Source organism: Delphinapterus leucas, chromosome 6, assembly GCF_059928025.1.
Source record: "Delphinapterus leucas isolate spDelLeu-1000000601 "Yukka" chromosome 6, BTC_Dleu_Yukka2, whole genome shotgun sequence".
Classification (NCBI taxonomy): domain Eukaryota; kingdom Metazoa; phylum Chordata; class Mammalia; order Artiodactyla; family Monodontidae; genus Delphinapterus; species Delphinapterus leucas.
In genome coordinates this window covers 23,319,120-23,340,708 of record NC_143134.1, presented here as the reverse complement: position 1 = coordinate 23,340,708, position 21,589 = coordinate 23,319,120, and the positions used below count along the sequence as shown (strand labels likewise).

The window sequence follows — 21,589 nt, the reverse complement described above, 5'->3', positions numbered from 1 at the left end:
TGGTCTGGTTTGGTTTTTGTAGCTACTACAAACCCAGACAAATAAAGTATACTAATTCTCATACTGTCTACCCTTATGGTATGCTGTCGTATTTGTCTTTCACTATATTCTGTCACATTTTGGCACGACCAGAAATTTCTCTTTTTTCCCCCAGCTTTATTGAGGTATAATTGACATATAACATTGTGTGAGTTTAAGGTGTACAATGTGTTGATTTGATATATTTTGCAAAATGATTACCACAATAGCATTAGCTAACAATGTGTAACACCATATAATTATCATTTCTTTCTTGTGGTGAGACAGACATTTCTTATTTGAAGACCAAATTATTCTCTTTCTTTCTAGTTGAGCAAAAGCACATCTGATACCATACATTCACATTCCCCTGTCTTCACACACATTCTTTTACATTCATTCAAAATCAATAACAGAAGACATTGTTAAGAGTTAAAGGTTGAGGGACTTCCCCATGGTCCAGTGGTTAGGAATCCGCCTTCCAATGCAGGGGACACGGGTTCAATCCCTGGTCGAGGAACTGGGATCCCACATGCCACAGGGCAACTATACCCGCGAGCTGCAACTACTGAGCCCGTGCGCCACAAGTAGAGAGAAGCCCACATGCCTCAACGAAAGACCCCACATGCCGCCTGCCGCAACTAAAATCTGACGCAGCCAAATAAATTAATATTAAAAATATATATAGATATAAAAAAAGAGTTAAGGGCTTCCCTGGTGGTGCAGTGGTTGAGAGTCCGCCTGCCGATGCAGGGGACACGTGTTCGTGCCCCGGTCCGGGAAGATCCCACATGCCGTGGAGCAGCTGGGCCCGTGAGCCATGGCCACGAAGCCTGTGCGTCCGGAGCCTGTGCTCCGCAACGGGAGAGGCCACAACAGTGAGAGGCCCGTGTACCGCAAAAAAAAAAAAGAGTTAAAGGTTGAATGAGAGGGAAATTCTGAGGGCGTTAGAAATGAGTAATCTTATAACTTCCAGAGAGTTACAAATTGTAAGGGCTTTCCTTGTTTCTTAAGCATTAATTAATCTCTAAATTCTCTGTAGGGTGAGGCCAATTAGTCTTTTCCAGGTTTTGTATCTCCTAGGCACATCAAAATAGGGACTAATTGCTAGAGATCGGGGAAGCCTACATAAGCCTGATTTCTTCAATAAATGTTCTTTTTTCCTGGTGTTTGGGAAGTCTTTCAGGGAGGCACTTTTAGAATTTGAATTGCATTTGGAAGCCTCCTCATATTAAAGAATGCAGACCACTGGGTATTTAGAATTCTGTTTCCTATCTTGTTTTAAGGTGCCTCTCAAATAAACAATTTTTTCATGTTAAAAGTTCCCCAAGAGGACTTCCCTGGTGGCGCAGTGGTTAAGAATCCACCTGCCAGGGCTTCCCTGGTGGTGCAGTCGTTGAGAGTCCGCCTGCCGAGGCAGGGGACACGGGTTCGTGCCCTGGTCCGGGAAGATCCCACATGCTGCGGAGCGGCTGGGCCCATGAGCCATGGCCGCTGAGCCTGCGCGTCCTGAGCCTGTGCTCTGCAACGGGAGAGGCCACAGCAGTGAGAGGCCCGCGTATTGAAGAAAAAAAAAAAGAATCCACCTGCCAATGCAGGGGACATAGGTTCAAGCCCTGGTGTGAGAAGATCCCACATGCTGCGGAGCAACTAAGCCCGTGTGCCACAACTACTGAGCCTGTGCTCAAGAGCCCGCGAGACACAACTACTGAGCCCGTGTGCCACAACTACTGAGCCTGCACTCTAGAGCCCCAAGCCACAACTACTGAAGCCCATGCGCCTAGAGCCCATGCTCCGCATCAAGAGAAGCCCGTGAACCGCAATGAAGAGTAGCCCCCCATTCGCCACAACTAGAGAAAGCCCGTGCGCAGCAAAAAAGACCCAATGCAGCCAAAAATAAATTAAAAAAAAAAAAAGTCCCCAAGAGGCCATTTGTAATTTGAAATTTTTCCTTGGTGAAATTATGCCGTTTATTGAGTATATTCATAGTCTGAAAATGTGAAGGAAACAGATAGAGGAGGCACAGAGGAGGCAAAGATTCAGGCTGAGAAAACACCATGTGACCTGCAACGATTGTTAAGGGTGGCACTTTTGCAACCATATGTCTCCAGAAGACATGAAGTGACACCAAAGATAAGCCGTCATCAATTGAGGGCCGATCAGAGCCTCAGCCCCAGCTAGACAGAACTAAGCAAAACACTGCTCAGGATTGTAAGGACTAAGGAAGGTCCTTAGAAAGTTTCAGAAAAATTGACCCAATGCAGAGTTTGCCTAAAGATACTGGTCTAATGAGACCTTCTGAACTTGTCAGCCTTTGGGGCTGGCTGGAAAATACACTTATTAGGTCCTAGTCTGTCCTCTGCCTATGGGCTTCCTCTTATAGATGAATGACACTCAAGATACTGAACAAGCAGACAGATGATAGGAATGCTGTTAATTAGGTAGAAGCCAGATTTCACTCCTGAACAGAACAATCTGATAAGACTGAAAGTCAGAGGACCCACATATCACTTTAACCCTGAAGTGCTTGAGAAAATTATTGAAGATCAGGTAACTCACTCTAGTAGGCAGGGTGGCCTTGAGCAGGTGGAAATCAAGTGGCCTCATATGTGCACACTGTTACAAAGTCATGGGTCTCCCCAGAAACAAGGTCAGCTGAAGGATTTATTTATAGTTAAAGAAAAAAAAGTTAGGTTTATTTAACTTGCTGCAACAAGCAGAGAGAACTAGAGGAAATAGGGATCTTCTCTATAGGGGAAGGCAGTTAGGAAGGCTACTCATTGGATACTGTTGTTAGATGAAGGACTATTGTTGGATTTTAGGGTGGAAGTTTGTAATGTGGGCAAGGACTAGTTAGAATTTGTAGACTAGATGAGTTGCTAGAACTCATGAAGTTCTAGTGTTAGATCAGATCTAGTGTCTATGCAGAGTTACTGTTAAATTAGTTTGCCTGAGGTCTTATCTTGAAACATGGATCTGAAGTATCTGGTATTAAAAAGAATTTGAGCTTAGATAGTCTGTGATGCATGTTGTGGTTTGGTTTGGTTCACTTCATCTGTTTTATGAGTCATAGTACAGTTATAAGTTGGGACTTCTGTTTTGATTCTGAGAGGCCGCTGGTGTTAGTTTCTTATGTGTATAAAAGTATATTTGTAATTGTTGAACGGCTTTAGGAAAAAACTTTGACTTCAAGAATTCAGTATTAGTTTTCTATTGCTGTGTAACAAATTACCACAAACTTAGTGGCTTAAAACAACGTTGTTTTAGCTCCTAGTTCTGTGGGTCAGAGGTACATTCATGGCATAGACTTCTCAGGGCTCAAAGGCTGAAATCAAGGTGCCTACCAGGCTGAGTTTACATGTGGAGGCTTGGGGGAAGAATCTGATCTTTAGCACATTCAGGTTGCTGGCAGTTCCTTGTGGTGGTAGGAGTGAAGTCCTTATTTTTAGCTGGGGGCCACTCCCAGCTCCTAGAGTCTGCCTTCATTCCTTGCTCCGTGGCCTGCTCTATCTTCAAGCTAACAATGGAGAAATTGCACATCAAATCCCTCTCATGCTTCAGCTCTCTGAACTCCTATATCTGACCTCTAAATCCAGATTAAAAGGTCTTCTGTGATTAGGTCAGGTGCACCTGGACAGTCTCCCTGTTTTAAGGTCATCTAATATGGGACCTTAATTATGCTTGCAGACTTCCTTCCAGCAGTACCTAGATGATTGATGGAGTAACTGGGAGAAGGTGTATGTATACCATGGACCAGGCATCTTGTGGGGTCTGCCTTCTGCTAACCACAGTGCCTTTGTGTGTTTTGAAGCATAAGCCACAGAATTTCCTCTTTGTCATCTTAGTAACTCTTGGTTGCTTATAGGTGTAACTTAAATTTTAATGTTGCTGGTAAGAGTCAGTTTGGGGTATAGCTCTGCTGATTTGAGAAAAGTCTTATTTATGTATAAAACAGATTAACATAAGGAAAGTTATTGCCAGTGGGATTGCCTTTCTTTTTGCCCTTGTCATCTGTTACTTTTCTTTTAATAAAGTTTTTTATAAAAACTTGGGCAGAGCAGATAGGAAAAAAAAAAAGCTGTCTGTAGTCCAAACACTCTTGCTTATACTTTCATCCTTTTCTTCCAATTTTTATTGTTCAATTAAAAGAATATCATTATGATCATATAGTGTACAAAATAATTGTATACTGACTTCTTATATACACTTTTTTCTGATTATAAAAGTGATACAAGGTAATTGGAGAAAGTTTAAAAATAGGCAAGTCGGAAGAATAAGATAATTTAGAATCTTGTTACCTAGCACTAATACTTGGGTATATTTCCTTATTGCGTTTTCTAATGCATTATTTAGTCACAATTTAGATCATATCGTATGGATTTATTTATTTATTTATTTATTTGGATTTATTTTTAAACAGAGTTAAACACTGGACCACTTGTCAATTTTAAATAAAAGGTATTTGGCATATTACTTATCACCTATGAGTTTCTTGTATCCTAACCTTTAAAAGTGACTTCTTTAATTCTGTGTGAATTTTAGATTCATAAATATGCCTTTTATTTTTAAAATTTTACATGTGTATGTACATATATGTATATTTATGATCAGTATCTTATGGGGGAAAAAAATAGAGAGGGAAAAAAATAGACAAAGCATTCCATTGTCTGTTCAAATTGACTCACTCCCTCAGGGTCCCTGACAGCTGAGTTTTCACGATACCTTATATTTTAATATTATCAGTGGACCAAGGACATCAGCGTTTCCATTGGCTCTTCTTCCCTCTTGCTTTTTGAGACAAAATACCATGGCTCTGGCCTCCCTGTGGGGAACAGCAACTCAGGAGAAGAAAATGCTTTGAAAAGAGGTCTTTAAAGAACATTCCAGACTTAGAGAGTGAAAGAGAGCACCTTGTGCCTCCGTTCCCGTCTTCTCTTGGCTTCTCATACTGACTAGAATGCCAAAATGTCTCAGCTGAAGGTGCAGACTGATATCGGGCAGTATTTCCCTGCTGAAACATTGATAGACTGGGCACTCACTATATGAATTTTTAAAGAATACAGAAAATCATTATTTGAGTTACTTGTTAATGAAAATAGTTTGTTTTATTACTTACTGTCCTTCTGTTTTTGAGGAGAGAGGTGAGGTAAGACAAATATTTTGTTTTGTAATGTTCCTTGCAAAGTGTCCAAAATGTGATTTGGATGTGGTCATCAACCATGTCAAGAATGATTCTATTTTAACAGCGGCATGAAAAAAATCATTCTAGAAACACATTTCTTAGGACTGGGAAGGAACTGAAACATAGAATTTGCACATGAGTGGAAATTTGATCTCTGAGTTACATAATCTTCCTGAAATCAACCTAGACTTCTGAGTCTGGGGTTCAAAGTGAATAAAGCTAGACTTGAAAATCTTTGGTATCATGACTTCTGCAGTTTTTTCCTTAATTTTAATTCAACTCTGACTGGGGTCAGCTAGGCTCAAGTGTTTTTGCATTAAAAAGGTTTTAAAAAATTATTGACGTATAATATACAAAAGTGCACATATCCTAAGTGTACAGCTTGATAAATTTTCACAAAGGAAACATACTTGTGTAGCCAGTATTCAAATCAAGAAAACAGAACATTACCTACAGTAAGTGTTGAGGTAATTTTCTTTCAAGAAGGCTATGTAGGTGATATATTTTCTGAGTCCCTTTGATTTTCTGAATGTCTTTCTATGACCTTCACATATAATATAAAGTATTTGGCTGAGTACAAAACTTACAAGTTACAACCTTTTCTCCTTAGAGTTCTACACATATTCCAGTGATGTTAGAAATCTAATATTCTAGAAAAAAAACTGTAGACCATCATGATTCAAGTTTCTTCTTTATCCTTATAATTCAGAATTTTTTCAAGAATGTGCCTCTTGATTAGTTTTTCCTGAAATGCAACGATTCAGTGTGTTTAAGCAAACCTTTCTATATAGCTCAGAAAAGTTTTCTAATTTGTTTTGAGTATTTTTCCTGTTACATTTTTTCTAGTTTAGTTTTTCAGGAATATCATTAACCTCTTATTTTGGCTCTCCATCCTCTATTCTTTGTATGTCATTGTCTCTCACCATTTTCATATTTGTCCTTTTCCTTTGTATTCCAAAAGAACTTTTCTAGTTTGTCTTACATATTATATACTTTATTTTTATCAGTTTCATTTCTGTTCTTTGCTCTCTCCTAGCGTTCTCCTAGAATTGTTACACAGTCAGTTCTGTTGTAATGGTTGTCAAAATTCATTGAATTGTATGCTATGTAAAGATGATTAAGAAAAAAAGCATATATCTGATAAAGGACATACTCAGAATATATAAGAACTTTTATCAGTCAATGGAAAAAATATATTGAAGAATTTTTTATTTTTTTTTTGCCATACACGGGCCTCTCACCATTGTGGCCTCTCCCGTTGCGGAGCACAGGCTCCGGATGCGCTGGCTCAGCGGCCATGGCTCACGGGCCCAGCCGCTCTGCGGCACGTGGGATCCTCCCTGACCGGGGCACGAACCCGTGTCCCCCGCATCGGCAGGCAGACTCTCAACCACTGCGCCACCAGGGAAGCCCCCTGAATAAATTTTTAAATGGACAAAAAATTGGTTGATTAGGCATGTCCCAAAAGGAAGATAGCCAGATAGCCAATAAACAAGTGGAAGCGTGCTCAGCATCACTATTCACCAATGAAATGTAAATTAGAACCACAAAGAGATAGAAGTAGACACTCACTATAATGGAGTAAATTTTAAAAGTGACCAATACCAAGTGTTGGCAAGGAGTAACTGGAACCCTCACACCTTGCTGGTGTGGCTAAAATGGTATAAGACTTCAGTGAACTGTTTGATGAAACCTATGCCTACCCCCCAACCTTGCATTCCCAATCCTGGGTGAAACAGGTGCTTACATCCACCATAAGACAGATAGAAGAATGTTCATAGCAACATTATTCATAGTAGCTCAGAATTGGAAAGGTTATCTAACACATTTTGCTGCCCCTAGCCTTATTAATGCAGTCGTGCTAAACATGTAGCAATCTGCTTTTAGTTTAATATGTGCTATTAGTGAAAATTTATGTAGGGTATCCCCCCCCAATTTTCTAATTTTTGAAATGTTTTTCAAATTCTTAAAACTTTTCTTTAAACTAGTTTGATTTTGGAGCACTAAAAGAAAATTTGTTGCACAGTTAGCCTAGAGCACCAATTATAAAAATGCCAACTTTTGGTCTGCATTTAGCCCAAATACTCTTTTATTCTTGGATCATTCTTAAGTTTCATTAATTTTAACTGCTTTTTGAATCTTACACATTACTTTCCTATTTGAATGGTGCATTTATTTATTTATTTATTACTCACTGCACTAGTTGTTTGCTCAGATTAACTTGTTAATGCTATTTCATTTTTTGAATAAATACTAAAGAGCAGTGCTGTTCAATATAACTTTCTGAACTGATAGAAATGTTGTGTATTTATGCTCTCCAATATGGCAGTCACTGAGCACAAGAGGTTATTGAGCATTGAAATGTGGTCAGTGCAACTGAGGAACTAAATTTTAAATTTTATTTAATTTTAATTAATTTAAATTTAAGTCTAAATGGCCACATGTGGCTAGTAGCTACCTTATTAGACAGTGTAGCTCTAGAGTTAAGAAGGATGAATTGAGAAAAATACAAGAATTTAGAATGATATGAAATTAGGAAAAAATGCATTTATCATTTAACTTAGAACATTGGTTTTCAATCTGCACATTAGGCTGCACATTAGGATTACCTGGAGAGCTTTTTGAAACTACCAGTTTCTGGGACACTAAAACCAGTTGAATCCAGATTTCTAGAAATGGATGAGGGCGTTATATTTTCAGAAACTTCCTAGGTTATGCTAATGTACAATTGGAGTTAAAAATCAGTAAATTATAGTAGTGCTTCTTAATGTGCACCTGAGCATCTTGTTAAAATGCAGATTCTGATTTCAATATATCTGAGTTAGGCCAGATATCCTGCACTTCTAACAAGCTCCTGGGTGATTTTGATATTTTTGATCCCCAGACTAAACTTTGAGGAGGAAAGAATTTTAGGATGAAAGGTTGAGCAGGAGTTTACCATATCTGAAATGAACATTTGGTGGCATAATTGTAGAATTCAACAGTTGATATCTGGCTCAGACTTAGTTTCTATATGTCTCAACAATAGTGTGCACATAATATATACCTCAAAGTACTTAATTAGAAAATTGATGAAGAACCAAACCTTTTCTCTGCCCAGTGTCTCGGGAAGAGGTTTTGTTTTGTTTTGTTTTGTTTGGATATAATAGGGAAGAGCTCTCTGAAGAAGTAACATTTGAGCAGAGAATTGAGTAGAATGAAGGGGCTACCATGGCAGGTATGCAGTGGGCGTGATTGAGGTTCATGGCAACCAGCTCAACAGATAACCCAGCAGCTTTCACCACTGAAATAACAAAGATAAGAGTAGAAGTAAGTGAAATAGGGACCAGGAAAACAATAGAAAAGATTAACAGAATTAAGAATTGGTTTTTGAAATGATTAACATAATTGACAGACTTTAGACTGAGAATAAAAGAGAAAAGACAAATAAATAAATTAAGAAATGAAAAAAGGAGACATTACAACTGATACCACAGAAATATAAAGGATTATAAGAGACTACTGTGAACAATTATCCACTACAAATTGGGTAGCCTAGAAGAAATAGATAAATTTCTAGACACATTTAACCTATGAAGACTGAATTATGAAGAAGTGGAAAACTCTGAACAGACCAATAACAAATAAGGAGACTGAATCAGTAATCTAAAACCTCCCAACAAAGAAAAGCCCAAGACCGGATGGTTTCATTGGTGAAATCTATCAAACATTTTAAAAAAGAATTCATACCAATCCTTCTCAAACTCTTCCAAAAAATTGAGGGGGAGGGAATGCTCCCAAACTCATTTTTTTTGAGGCCAGCATTACTCTGATACAAAGGCCAGATAAGGAAACTATAAGAAAAGAAAACTGCAGACCAATATCCCTGATGAATAGAGATGCAAAACTTCTCAACAAAATATTAGCAAACCTAATTAACAGCATGTTAGAAAGATCATTCACCACAATCAAGTGATATTTATCCCTAGGATGCAAGGGTAATTCAACATATGCAAATCAACAAATGTGATATACATCACATTAATGGGATAAAAGATAAAAATCATATGATCATCTCAATAGATGCAAAAAAAGCATTTGACAAAATACAGCGTCTTTTCTTGATAAATACACCCAACAAATTGCATATAGAAGGAACATACCTCAACTTAATAAAAGCCATATATGACCAGCCCACAGCCAACATCATATTCAGCAATGAAAGGTTGAAAGCTTTTCCTCTAAGATCAAGAGTAAAATAAGGGTGCTTACTCTCACCTGTCTTATTCAACATAGTACTTGAAGTCCTAGCCAGAGCAATCAGGTAAGAAAATCAATCAATCCAGATCAGAAAGTAAGATGTAAAATTGTCTTAGTTTGCAGATGACATGGTCTTACATAGAGAAAATCCTAAAGACTCCACCAAAACAAAAAACAAACAAAAAAACTGTTAGAACTAATAAACAAATTCAGTGGTTTCAGGATACAAAATCAACATACAGAAATAACTTGTGTTGCTATACACTAACAATGCAATATCTGAAAAAGAAATAAAACAATTCCATTTACAATAACATCAAAAACAATAAAATACTTAGGAATAAATTTAATCAAGGAGGTGAAAGACCTGTACACTGAAAACTACAAGATTTTGATGAAATTGAAGAAGACATAAACAAATGGAAAGACATCCTATATTCATAGATCAGAAGAATTAATATTATTAAAATGTCTATACTACCCAAAGTTGTCTGGAGATTCAATGCAATTCCTATCAAAATGCCAATGGTTTTGGGCTTTGCTGGTGGCACAGTGGTTGAGAGTCCGCCTGCTGATGCAGGGGACATGGGTTCACGCCCCGGTCCGGGAAGATCCCACATGCTGCGGAGCGGCTGGGCCCATGAGCCATGGCCACTGAGCCTGCGCGTCCGGAGCCTGTGCCCCACAACGGGAGAGGCCACAACAGTGAGAGGCCCTCATACTGCAAAAAAAAAAAAAAAGCCAATGGCTTTTTCACAGAAATAGAAAAAACAATCCTAAAGTTTGTGTGGAGCCACAAAAGACCCTGAATAACCAAAGCAATCTGGAGAAAGGAGAACAAAGTTTGATGCATCATACATCCTGATTTCAAACTATACTGCAAATCTCTAGTAGTCAAAACGGTATGGTATTGACATAAAATAAAAACAGACACACAGGCCAATGGAACAGAATCAAGAGCTCAGAAATAAACCCTCACATATACAGTCAACAAATATTTGACAAGGGAGCCAAGAATATTCAATGAGGGAAAGGATAATCTCTTCAATAAGTGGTGTTGGGAAGGCTGTATAACTACAATGCAGAAGAATGAAATTAGACCACTCACAAAAATTAACTCAAAATGGATTAAAGACTTAAACATAAGACCTGAAACTGTAAAACTCCTAGAAGGAAACATAGGGAAAAAGCTATTTGACATTGGTCTTGGTGACAATTTTGGGGGTATGACATCAAAAGCACAAGCAACAAAAGCAAAAATAAGTGGGACTACATCAAACTAAAAAACTTCTGCAGAGAAAAAGAAACCATCAACCAAGTGAAAAGGCAACCTACAGAATGGGAGAAAGTATTTATAAATCATATGTCTGATAAGAAGTTAATATCCAAAGTGTATAATAAACTCATACAACTCAATAGCAAAAAACCCAAACAATCCAATTTAAAAATGGAAAGAGGAACTGAATAGACATTTTCCCAAAGGAGACATTACAGATGGCCAACAGGTACATGAAAAGGTGCTCAACATCACTAATCATCAGGGAAATGCAAATTAAAATCATAGCAAGATATCACCTCAGACCTGTTAGAATGACTGTTTTTTTTTTTTTTAGTGTGGATACACTTAAAGTGGCCTTTTCTATCACCAATCAACTTTTTTTTTTTTTTTTTTGGCTGTACACGGGCCTCTCGCTGTTGTGGCCTCTCCCGTTGCGGAGCACAGGCTCTGGACGCGCAGGCTCAGCGGCCATGGCTCACGGGCCCAGCTGCTCCGCGGCATGTGGGATCTTCCCAGACTGGGGCACGAACCCATGTCCCCTGCATCGGCAGGCGCACTCTCAACCGCTGCGCCACCAGGGAAGCCCTGTTTTTAGTTTTTTGACCAATTTCTTTGATTTACAAAGTGGGCAATTAAAAACAATTTAGTAAAAATTTAAGTAAACTTGTTCAGGACTAACCTTCACCCTGTCATATAGACTCACCAGATGAATGAATAAAAGATTCATCATAATATTTTATTTTTGTCTTATTTTAGATTTAGATTATCCTACTAAAATAGTATATTGATATTCCAAATGAATTACACAAATTAAGACTAATTGGTCCTTTAAATTGAGACAGTTTTAAGAGGGAAAGGGGATGCTATTAACAGTTATACTAGGAGAGCAGCTGAAATCTAGGACTGTCCTGAGTAAACTGGGATGTATATGGTCCCCTATCTCAGGATAATATTTGCTGGTTGGATAGCTACTATGATATTTTCAATGGGCTTTGAATAGTCAAAATGAGTCAAATTATAGCTAAAAGCATTATAAAACTTACCATAGGACTTTCTTTACTTGTAAAAAATACAAAATGGAATGGCTAGATCAAGTCTAAAATTGTTTAAGTGCCTGTAGATTTCAACTTGGTTCTTAATAATACTTCCATAAAGCTAGAAGTGGAATAACCAGACAGTAACCACAAATTGAAATGAATCCCTCCTTTAAAACTTATGGTTTATAGACTTGTGGCTATTAGGTCACAGGGAATCTAAAGTAGACTACATTATAAGATAGGTAAAAGAAGAGGTGATAGCCAATTTTAAAATGTCAAAAAATTTTTTCTGTTCAAGTTGCTAATTTACCATGATGTTGTATATAAACTTTATATCCAATGTACACTGAAGTTAGTTGTTAGCATTTCGAGATTAGAAAACACAGCTAGACCTCCCATACCTATTTTTCTCAAGTTTATGCTCTGTTACTAGAGCAAGTTATTCTGTGAAAGAGCTCCATCCTGTTAGTTGTGTTCTTGTTATCAGTAATATTTTAAGCAACTACCTTTTATTAATACATACGTACATACATAAAAAACATCTATGATTCCCCTGATCAGGAACTGAAGTCAAACTTCCAAGACATGGTTTCATTAGGTCTGTTCTTTAGAAGAAATAAATGCCCTTTTAGTGTTGTGATTTCTTTTCCTTCATTTTTTAAAACCATAGTTTCATTTTTAACACATTTTCCATAGATAAAAGATACTCATGTCATCTAGTCCCTTGTCTCACTTTTAGCTTATCTACTGAATCAACTTCAAGTCTTTCATCTTTATATGTATAACATAATTTATACACGCACACACACATATATCTTTTAAATGACTTTGACTTTAACTGTGGCCTTTTAAAAAATTAGAATCGATCATCTATAATATATAGTATCTTCGATTTTTTTTCCTATGTAGTTCTGGTGCTGTGGATGTGAAATCGTGGTGATGCATTAGGTTTAGTTTGTTACATAAAAGTAATGTGTTTATGGTTTTTCTCTATACCTTTAACTGTTAAAATTTTTTTTTTTTCTCTCTTCCTAGCTGTCCCTTTTCCTCCAACACAGCGGCTTACTTTGAAGGAAGTATTTGAGAATGGGAAACCTAAAATTGATGTTTTGAAAAACCATTTGGTGAAGGAAGGGCGACTGGAAGAGGAAGTAGCCTTAAAGATAATCAATGATGGGGCTGCCATCCTGAGACAAGAGAAGACTATGATAGAAGTAGATGCTCCAATCACAGGTATGAGAAGTATTCGCATGGTGGTACTTAGATTTGAGCTAATTTGAGAAGTGATTACAAATAACCAACTAAAATGTGTGATCTTATTCTAGGAATTGTGAGCAGTCTTAGGGTTGTTTAGTATGTGTTATTCATTGAAAAAATACAATTTAAAATGTCTAATATTTCCAGTAGGACTATTTCGTATTGATAGATTGCCTGCAATTATCGAGCAGTCCAGTCAAAAGCTACACTGATTTAAGTTAAAAGTTAAACTGTGGTCCTATTGGTGTAATGCCCTTTCTCTTCTAAGACATAATTTTTCACCTCACCCTAGGTCTGTTTTTTTTCCTAGTATGTGGTGACATTCATGGACAGTTTTTTGACCTGATGAAGTTGTTTGAAGTTGGAGGATCACCTAGTAATACACGCTACCTCTTTCTGGGTGACTATGTGGACAGAGGCTATTTCAGTATAGAGGTAAATATTAAACTGGATGTGTTGGAACTATCATATTATCTTTTTAAAAAAATTTCTTTCCATTCTTCAGTAGAAGAAATTAAAATGAGAACACACTGGCAGAATTTATAAACTTTGTTACTTTCAATAATTAAAGTGATAGAGATACGTTTTAATTGATATTAAAAAGAACTATTCCTTTTATTAGCCAGTAAAAATCTGACATATAGAAGGCTATGTTAACCCTGCTTTGCAAATAAGTGTTTACCAACCTTTCCTCTTTGTAGATAGTGTACAGGCTGTATATAAATGATATAAATTGCTGTTCACCCTAAGTGGGGTTTGGATTAGCTCACCTTAATTATAAAACTATAAGCTGCTGAGCTACATTGAACGCTTAGATTAACTGCCAATGCTGAATAATCAGGCACTTAGCCTCTTGTAGGAATAATTTATGATACCGTTGCACGTAGGAAGTACATGTTCATTGAAGGAAAAAATGATTACAGTTAATGAAGTTAATGAAAACTCACAATTTATATATTTTGAAAATTGTATGATGACAGGAAAATGGTTAGATTTAAAACAAAGTATAAGCTTTTATGTACAAAAGATAAAACTATTTCAAAACCTAACGGAATGACTTGAGTACAGTGGAACCACAGTACATTCATATTTAATGTCCGTTGATTCAGCTGTACATGCTTGGCAAATAAAAGAGAAGTAACTTTTGAAATAGTGCAGGTAATCGAATTTATAATATCCCCAGAATAAGCATGAGATGAGAAATTGAATCTGCTTGCTGTTCTTGCAGTCTTTAGTTCTGCCTCTCCCTCGTAGTATGGGACCCTCACTGTACTATGTGGTTAAAGGTTTATTGTTCATGCAGCATCACTCCTAAATACAAGTCAACCCTCTCACCTGGTACTCAACCAAAAAAGCAGCTGTGATACTAAAGCTGCCAGAAAAATAAACAACAAGAGAAATATATCTTACTCTTTAGTTAGATAGGTAGTCTAAGTTCATGAATCAGAAAAGTTCAATGTTATCTTGCCAGTGTCTCAAATTTATGTAGTGTCATCTATGAGTTTGAAAGTTAATGATAGAAGCTAAGGAAATAAGCACATTCTCCCTGCTGCTCAGTAAATTCCCAAGATTTCTAAATAGGTACCTGGGATGGGTGGAGATCATACTTGCAGACTGTAACATTAAAAGCTTCCCATATTCCTATCCACATCCTATTTTAATAGACAATATGTCAAAAGTATGGGTGTTTGAAAGACTCACTGAATGCTTAGTTTTTTGTGTTTAGTAGCATGAGGAAGTTTTAGAGGCTGAAGAAAAGAATACAGAACTTACTGAATTTTTTATTAATTTTATTTAATGAAATAACTTTTAAAAAAAATTTTATTTATTTATTTTTATTTTTGGCTGTGTTGGGTCTTCATTTCTGTGCTTTGGCTTCCTCTAGTTGCGGCAAGCAGGGGCCACTCTCCATCGCGGTTCGCAGGCCTCTCACTGTCGCGGCGTCTCTTGTTGTGGAGCACAAGCTCCAGATGCACAGGCTCAGTAGTTGTGGCTCATGGGCCCAGTTGCTCCGCGGTATGTGGGATCTTCCCAGACCAGGACTCGAACCCGTGTCCCCTGCATTGGCAGGCAGATTCTCAACTACTGCGCCACCAGGGAAGCCCAGAAATAACTTTTTAAAAGGATAAATATTGTGCCAAATCATCCTCTGATTACATACTTTAAAAATAGTTTCAATGCATCAATATATTCACAATACACACACACACACACACACACACACAGACCCACGATGATTTTTGTACACATATGCCATATTCAGAATATTTTGTGTTAACATATTTTTTCTGTCACTCATCAACAAATGTTTCCTGAGTGCCAACTTTATGGCAGGCTCTGAGCATCAAATAATGAGTAGGATTCATGGTCTCTATGGGAGCTGACAGTCTAATAGAAAAGATTACTTATGAATAGATCGCTCAGTACGATATGAAAATATTTATTTATTTTAATATTTATTTATGTATTTTGGCTGTGCCAGGTGTTTGTTGCAGCATGCGGGATCTTTTAGTTGTGGCATGCAGACTTCTTAGTTGCAGCATGTGGGTTCTCAGTTGTAGCGTGTGAACTCTTAGTTGCGGCATGCATACGGGATCTAGTTCCCCGACCAGGGGTTGAACCCCAGCCCCCTGCCTTGGGAGCATGGAGTCTTACCCACTGGACCACCAGGGAAGTCCCCAAAAGTACTTATTTAATTATTAGCAATATTCTTCATATTAGGACTGAGCACAGTGCCTGACACATAGTAGGCATTCAATATTTGTTGACTGAATGAATGTTAATAAATCATAGTTTATATTTGGCTTTATCATGCTATTTGATGTTTGGCTAACAAAGCGTTTTTCTGGAACAGCTTAAGAGATAAATGAATCAAAACTTTAAATTGACAATGCTGTATTATACCAGTTTTAAAACTGAACTGTAGGATATATCTCATGTTAGTTGGAAGCCACTTATAGACCACTAAGATTATATAGATTTCTGTAAGCTACAACTTAGTCTAACATGATACAAGTATATACTTGAACAATAAATTTTTATCAATGTGCTTGATAAGCATGAGTGTGATGTTTTTGTCAAACAGATGAAAATAAGGTGATGGGGTCCCTATTATAATTTTTTGTTATAAATAGTCATTTTTTTGTAGAAAAATTGGGAAATGCAGAATCTAAGAAAAAAAATTCTTACAAATAAAGTTATAAATGAATTATAATGAAATTACTGTTAACATTTTGTTGTATTTCCTCACAGTCTTTTTCTTCTTTTACATGAGTATATTTTTTAAAGAAAGTTGAGATCGTTGTGTGCATTCTCTTTTGTAGTCTTTCCCCCCCACTCATCATTGTCTTGAGAGCACTTTTCTCTATCATTAAAATTTCTCCAAAAGTATGATTAGTGGTATAAATACCGTAGTTTATTTCACCATTTCTCTTTGGATAATTTGGTTTTAGCAGGTACTGCTTATTTGCCTACCTTTTCTCTCCTCCTTCCTTACTATCAAATCCCTGTTTTGTTCAGATAAATGGGATTGGGGGATGTCAGGGAGAACTAAATAGGTACCTGGGATGGGTGGAGATCATACTTGCAGATTGTAACATTGCACACTCTACCTATTTAAAAGTTCTCAGGGAGAACTTTTAATTTCAGGGAGGGAAGGCCCTTATCCCAGCCCAAGGGAATGAATTCTGGTTGGTTTGAACTAGTCATGGCAATCCATTCCCTGTTACCAGTGACTAGTCCAGGGTAAACATGAGATCCTCTTTTGCCCAGTAATATATAAAGGGACTTCTGCATGTTGTGTTGTCATTGTTGTTTGTGTGTGTTGTTTTGAAATTTTTTCTTTCCAGATGAAAAGACTCTTGCAAGGTGAAAGCTTTTGGACCCCCATTCCACTATGTCATGTCAAATGTGCGTGTGTGTACTGTAGCAGCCATTTTGTGACCATGAGGAGGTGCTATAACTAAGAATGAAAAGCAGACCTGCTGTGAATAGCAGATCAAAGAGGGAGAGAGGGCATGATTTCTTGGTGAAGATGTTGAGCTGGTACACTAAACCTAGACATCTTGCCTCCAGACTGCTTGTTTTCTGAGATGTTTAAATGTCTTTATGGCTTAAGCAGCAGTTAATTGGATATTGTATCACTTGTACTGTAAGTGGTACAAGGTTGTTTTCCAGTTGTTTCCATTCTGCATATTGCTGCAATTAACATCTTTTTGAATACATCTTTAATAGCATTTCTGATATTTCCTTAGATTGGATTCTTATAATAGAATGAGTATTCTTAAGAGTGTGAACATTTTTAAGACTTTTGATATGTATTGCCAAATCGTTTTCACAGAACTTTATTTTCTCTTCCGTACTTAATAATTTTTCTTTCCTTGAGCCTGTATGAGAGAATCAAGGCATGATGATTTTTTTTTTTCCATGCCCAGAGCAAGCATTGATCTTTCCTGAAGCAACGTGCGCTTTGGTAGTACACCAGGGACTGGTCCAAATGTGACTGATAAAACAGAATAGTAAAGTTTCACTTTTGTCTGAGCCTTTTGATATTCCTTCTTCATTTGCACCCATTATAAAGTACTTCCTCTGTGGTAGGGGAAGCTAAATTTTAGTTTCCTTTCGTTGATTTTATAATAAGAGAAAGGATTAAAGGGAACCTTTTCAGCATAGGATGTGTTGTACTAAATGCACAGGAGCCACCAAAGAGAAAATGTTATCAGATGTTTAGGTGATGTAAATGTTATCAGATGGACAACTAATGAACAATTGTTGACATATAGAAATGATTCTTGAGGTGGAGTAAAAATTCTGTTCACATAGGAATACAAAGAGTATCGAACAGATCTTCTGATAATCATGACCTTTAATTGATGTGTACAAGATAGTTGTACAGTTGCATACTGATGTATAATACGAGGAAATAAAACTTGAGATTAGAGGCTGAGAAGTATATCAACCAAATTACATTGTAGTGTGGATGGGCATTATAACTCATTACTTCAAAAAATTTAGTTGATCATTACAGGAGGCAGAGATAAAGACCAAATAATTCAAAAGATATGTTCTTGGTTGGGAAAGGTAAGTAGGAAAAGAGAAAGTGCTTTCTATGTTTATATATGAATTTAATGTAATTTTTCCTTGGAATATTTTGTGAAATTTGAAATATTATGTTGAAAACAAAAGTCAACCCAAAAAAGGAAAAAGCCATCCAATTATATTCGTATGTGTCTATATATTTACATTTTATAGTGTTTATTTTGCAAGGTGTGTCTCAAAATGTACATTATTTTGATCCAACAATTTCATTTTTGAGAAACTATACTGCAAATGTACTCATAATTATGTACAATGACATATGAATGGTTTGTCACAATAATTGAGAAGTTCTACTGGCATTTAATGAGCAGGGTTCAGGAATACAAAACATCCTGCAACAAAGAATTATGCTTGTTAATAGTACCTAAGTTGAGAGGCATTGTTAAATTCTGGGGATGCGGAGATAAACAAGCAAAGCCAAGTCCTTTATTGTTTTGTTTTGTTTTTTTAATATTTATTTATTTATTTGGTTGCACCGGGTCTTAGTTGTGTCAGGTGGGCTCCTTAGTTGCGGCAGTCAGTCTTCTTAGTTGTGGCATGCATGTGGGATCTAGTTCCTGACCAGAGATCGAACTCGGGCCCCCTGCATTGGGAGTGTGGAGTCTTAACCACTGCAACACCAGGGAAGTCCCTATTGTGTTTTCTAGTGAGAGAGATGGCATCTTATATTTGCTTAGTGTCTATGAAAATCAAATCAGGGTAAGGGGCAAAAGGGGGACAGGAGTAGCTAATTTAGTTGGAGATCAGGGAAGTCCTATCTGAAGAGGTAATATTTGAACAAAAACTTGAATGACCTGAGGGAACGAGCCATGCGTAGATGGAGGGGTGGGGTGAGTACATTCCAGGCAAAGGGCATATCAAGTGTAAAAGCTCTGAGGAAGGAGCAAGCCTAAGGCAGCCCAGGAATGGAAACAAGGTCAGTGTGGCTAGACAGAATGAGTAAGGGGACAATGTAGACAGTGTATCAGAGACATAGGCAGGGTTTACATGATGTCAGGCCTTGCAAACCATGGTAGAGTTTGGGTTTTATTCTGAATGCAGTGGGAAGCCATTATAGCTTTTTTGTTTGTTTATTTGTTTGTTAAGCATGGAAGTGACATATTCACATTTATTTATGTTTTAAAACAATTACTCTGGCTGTTACGTGGTGGACTGACTATGGGAGCCCAGAAAGACTAGTTAGTAATCTCATCCAGTAAGCATAGGTAGGAGATGTTGGTGACTTAGAGTAGGCATTTTGAGAAGCATTTGGATTCAGGATTTTGAAGTCTTTCCTTTCAAAAAGGAGGGAAATCTTGGTTGAATTAAGCTCTTAAGGTCATGGCACATTTATTACTAGTCTTTTCTAAGTCCCTCTATTGTTTTGTTTTGTTTTTCTTATCTGTGACCTCTGTTTTCCTTACTCCCTCTCCCAACTATACATGTTTCTATTGTATTTAGTATGTGCCTCAGAATACATATATTATTAATTTTTTAATATGTAACGTTTTGGTGGGAAAAATATTTTAATTTTACATAAATGTTATGGTGCTATTCAGTCGTTCTCAAACTTTAGCATGCATCAAAATTACCTGGAGGGCTTGTTCAAAAACAGATTGCTGGAGACCACCCCAGAATTTCTGATTCTTTAGGTCTGGTATAGACCCTGAGAATGTATATTCTAACAAGTTCCTGTGTGATGCTGATGTACCACACTTTGATATGAATGTGACCACCCTGAGAATCACTACTGTAGCTGTCTTTCTGTTGATTTTTGTTTTTACATATCAGTATGTTTTTAAGATCTATCTGGGTTTCTGTCTGCTCCATAGTATCCCATAGTATACATCTATGACTTTTTAGTTCTCTGTTCTCAGTGGTGGACACTAGGTTGCCTCCAGTTTCTTTCTATCATGAACACTGCTGTGAAGCACACCCTTATATAAATCCACTTATGGTCCCATGTTTTAGTTTCTCTGTGGTTTATGAACAAGAGTGGGATTGCTAGGGAAAAGGGTACCTACCTTCATATAACACTTGAACTGATTATTGTAGATCACTCTTCAGAACAGCTGTACCAGTCTATACTCCTACCAGCAGCACCTAAGAGTTCATATTTCCTCCTGTCCCTCTTCCAGAATTTGGTTTTATCTCATTTTCTAATATTTACCAAAATGATAAAGTAATATCTTATTGTCATTTCAATTAATATTTCTTTAATTACTAATGACACTGAGCATCTTCTCATATATTAGCCATTCCACCCATACAATCACTGTTAAGAGTTTCTTGTATGACATTTCAGAGATAGGTTAAGCATATACAAACATATTTGCATATCTGTTTTAAAAAATAAATGTACTTATTAAGGTACATTGCCCTTTAAGTGCTGCTTTATCTGGGTCCCACAGATTTTGACATGTATTGTTTTTATTATCATTCAGCATTTTTTAAAGAATTATCTTTAAACCCTAAGACAATGAAGCAGTATGTTTTTTGTTTCCAGTCATGTGGGATTTTTTTAGAGTTAGTATTTTGTTACTGATTCTAATTAGCGTAATTTAATTAGAGAACATAATCTGAATAATATTCATTCTTTGGAATTTATTGAGACTCCCTTTGGAATTTATTGTGGTACCCAGTAGATTTTTGTGACTATCCCATATATACTTGAAAATAATGCATTCTGTACTTGTTCACTTGTTCTCTATAAGTTTGATTATTTTTGTTTGCTTGAACTATGATTTACTTTTGGGTCTGCGTCAAAATCTCCAGCTACAGTTATTGATTTATCTGTTTCTCACAGTAGTCCTGTCAATTTTTGCTTATGTTTTGAAGCTGTATATGAATGAGATATGTATATTTTATGATTAGACTATATGATTGATTTTCATTATTCACCGATTCTGTATTTGTATATATGCCTCCCCACTAAAATTTATTTGTAATCCCAAAATCAATACACATAGTGATTTTGAGGTCCTAGGCCCTCTCAGCAGAAGGATCTAGGAGATATATATGTGTATGCATGTGTGTGTATATATATATATATATATATATATATATATACACGCATACATATATATATGTGCACACACACACTATATATATATATATATATGTAGCTTGGTTATATATAGTGTATATATATATATATTATATATTATATACATATATAACTTGGGTTAGTTCTCCCCCATCCCATCCCTTTCTTTGTTACTTTGTTATCCATTTATAATACAGTTAGGCTCATTTGTTACTGTTCATATTATATTTGGGGTTTCTATCACATGCTGGTTGATTTAAATACTTATTTTGAGTAATTTTAATACCCAAATAATTTTAATTACCGTGGTTCTGGAGGTCAAACCTATCTGAAGAGGTATGTCACTCCGGCCTCATCCCTCCTAACCTGTTCCCAGTCCCCACTTCTTTCCACCCATTTCCTCTATGCCTGCTCTAGGTAACCAGTCTCTTTAGTTTATGATTTATCTTTCCCTT

The 21,589-nt window shown here is 36.8% G+C and overlaps 1 protein-coding gene across 6 annotated transcripts in view; it reads left to right on the top strand.

Moving 5' to 3' along the window:
- The window catches only part of PPP3CC (protein phosphatase 3 catalytic subunit gamma), a 92,956-nt gene that overhangs the window by 24,564 nt on the left and 46,803 nt on the right, over nt 1-21,589 (top strand). For 4 of the 6 annotated variants that reach the window (XM_089912852.1, XM_089912850.1, XM_089912854.1 and 1 more), the window contains exons 2-3: nt 12,791-12,988; nt 13,305-13,447. In XM_089912852.1, the coding sequence (XP_089768978.1) occupies nt 12,791-12,988; nt 13,305-13,447 (341 nt within the window). Of the gene's footprint in view, nt 1-12,790; nt 12,989-13,304; nt 13,448-21,589 lie in introns of those variants that run through there. The other 2 variants (XM_089912853.1, XM_089912851.1) reach the window with 1 other exon arrangement.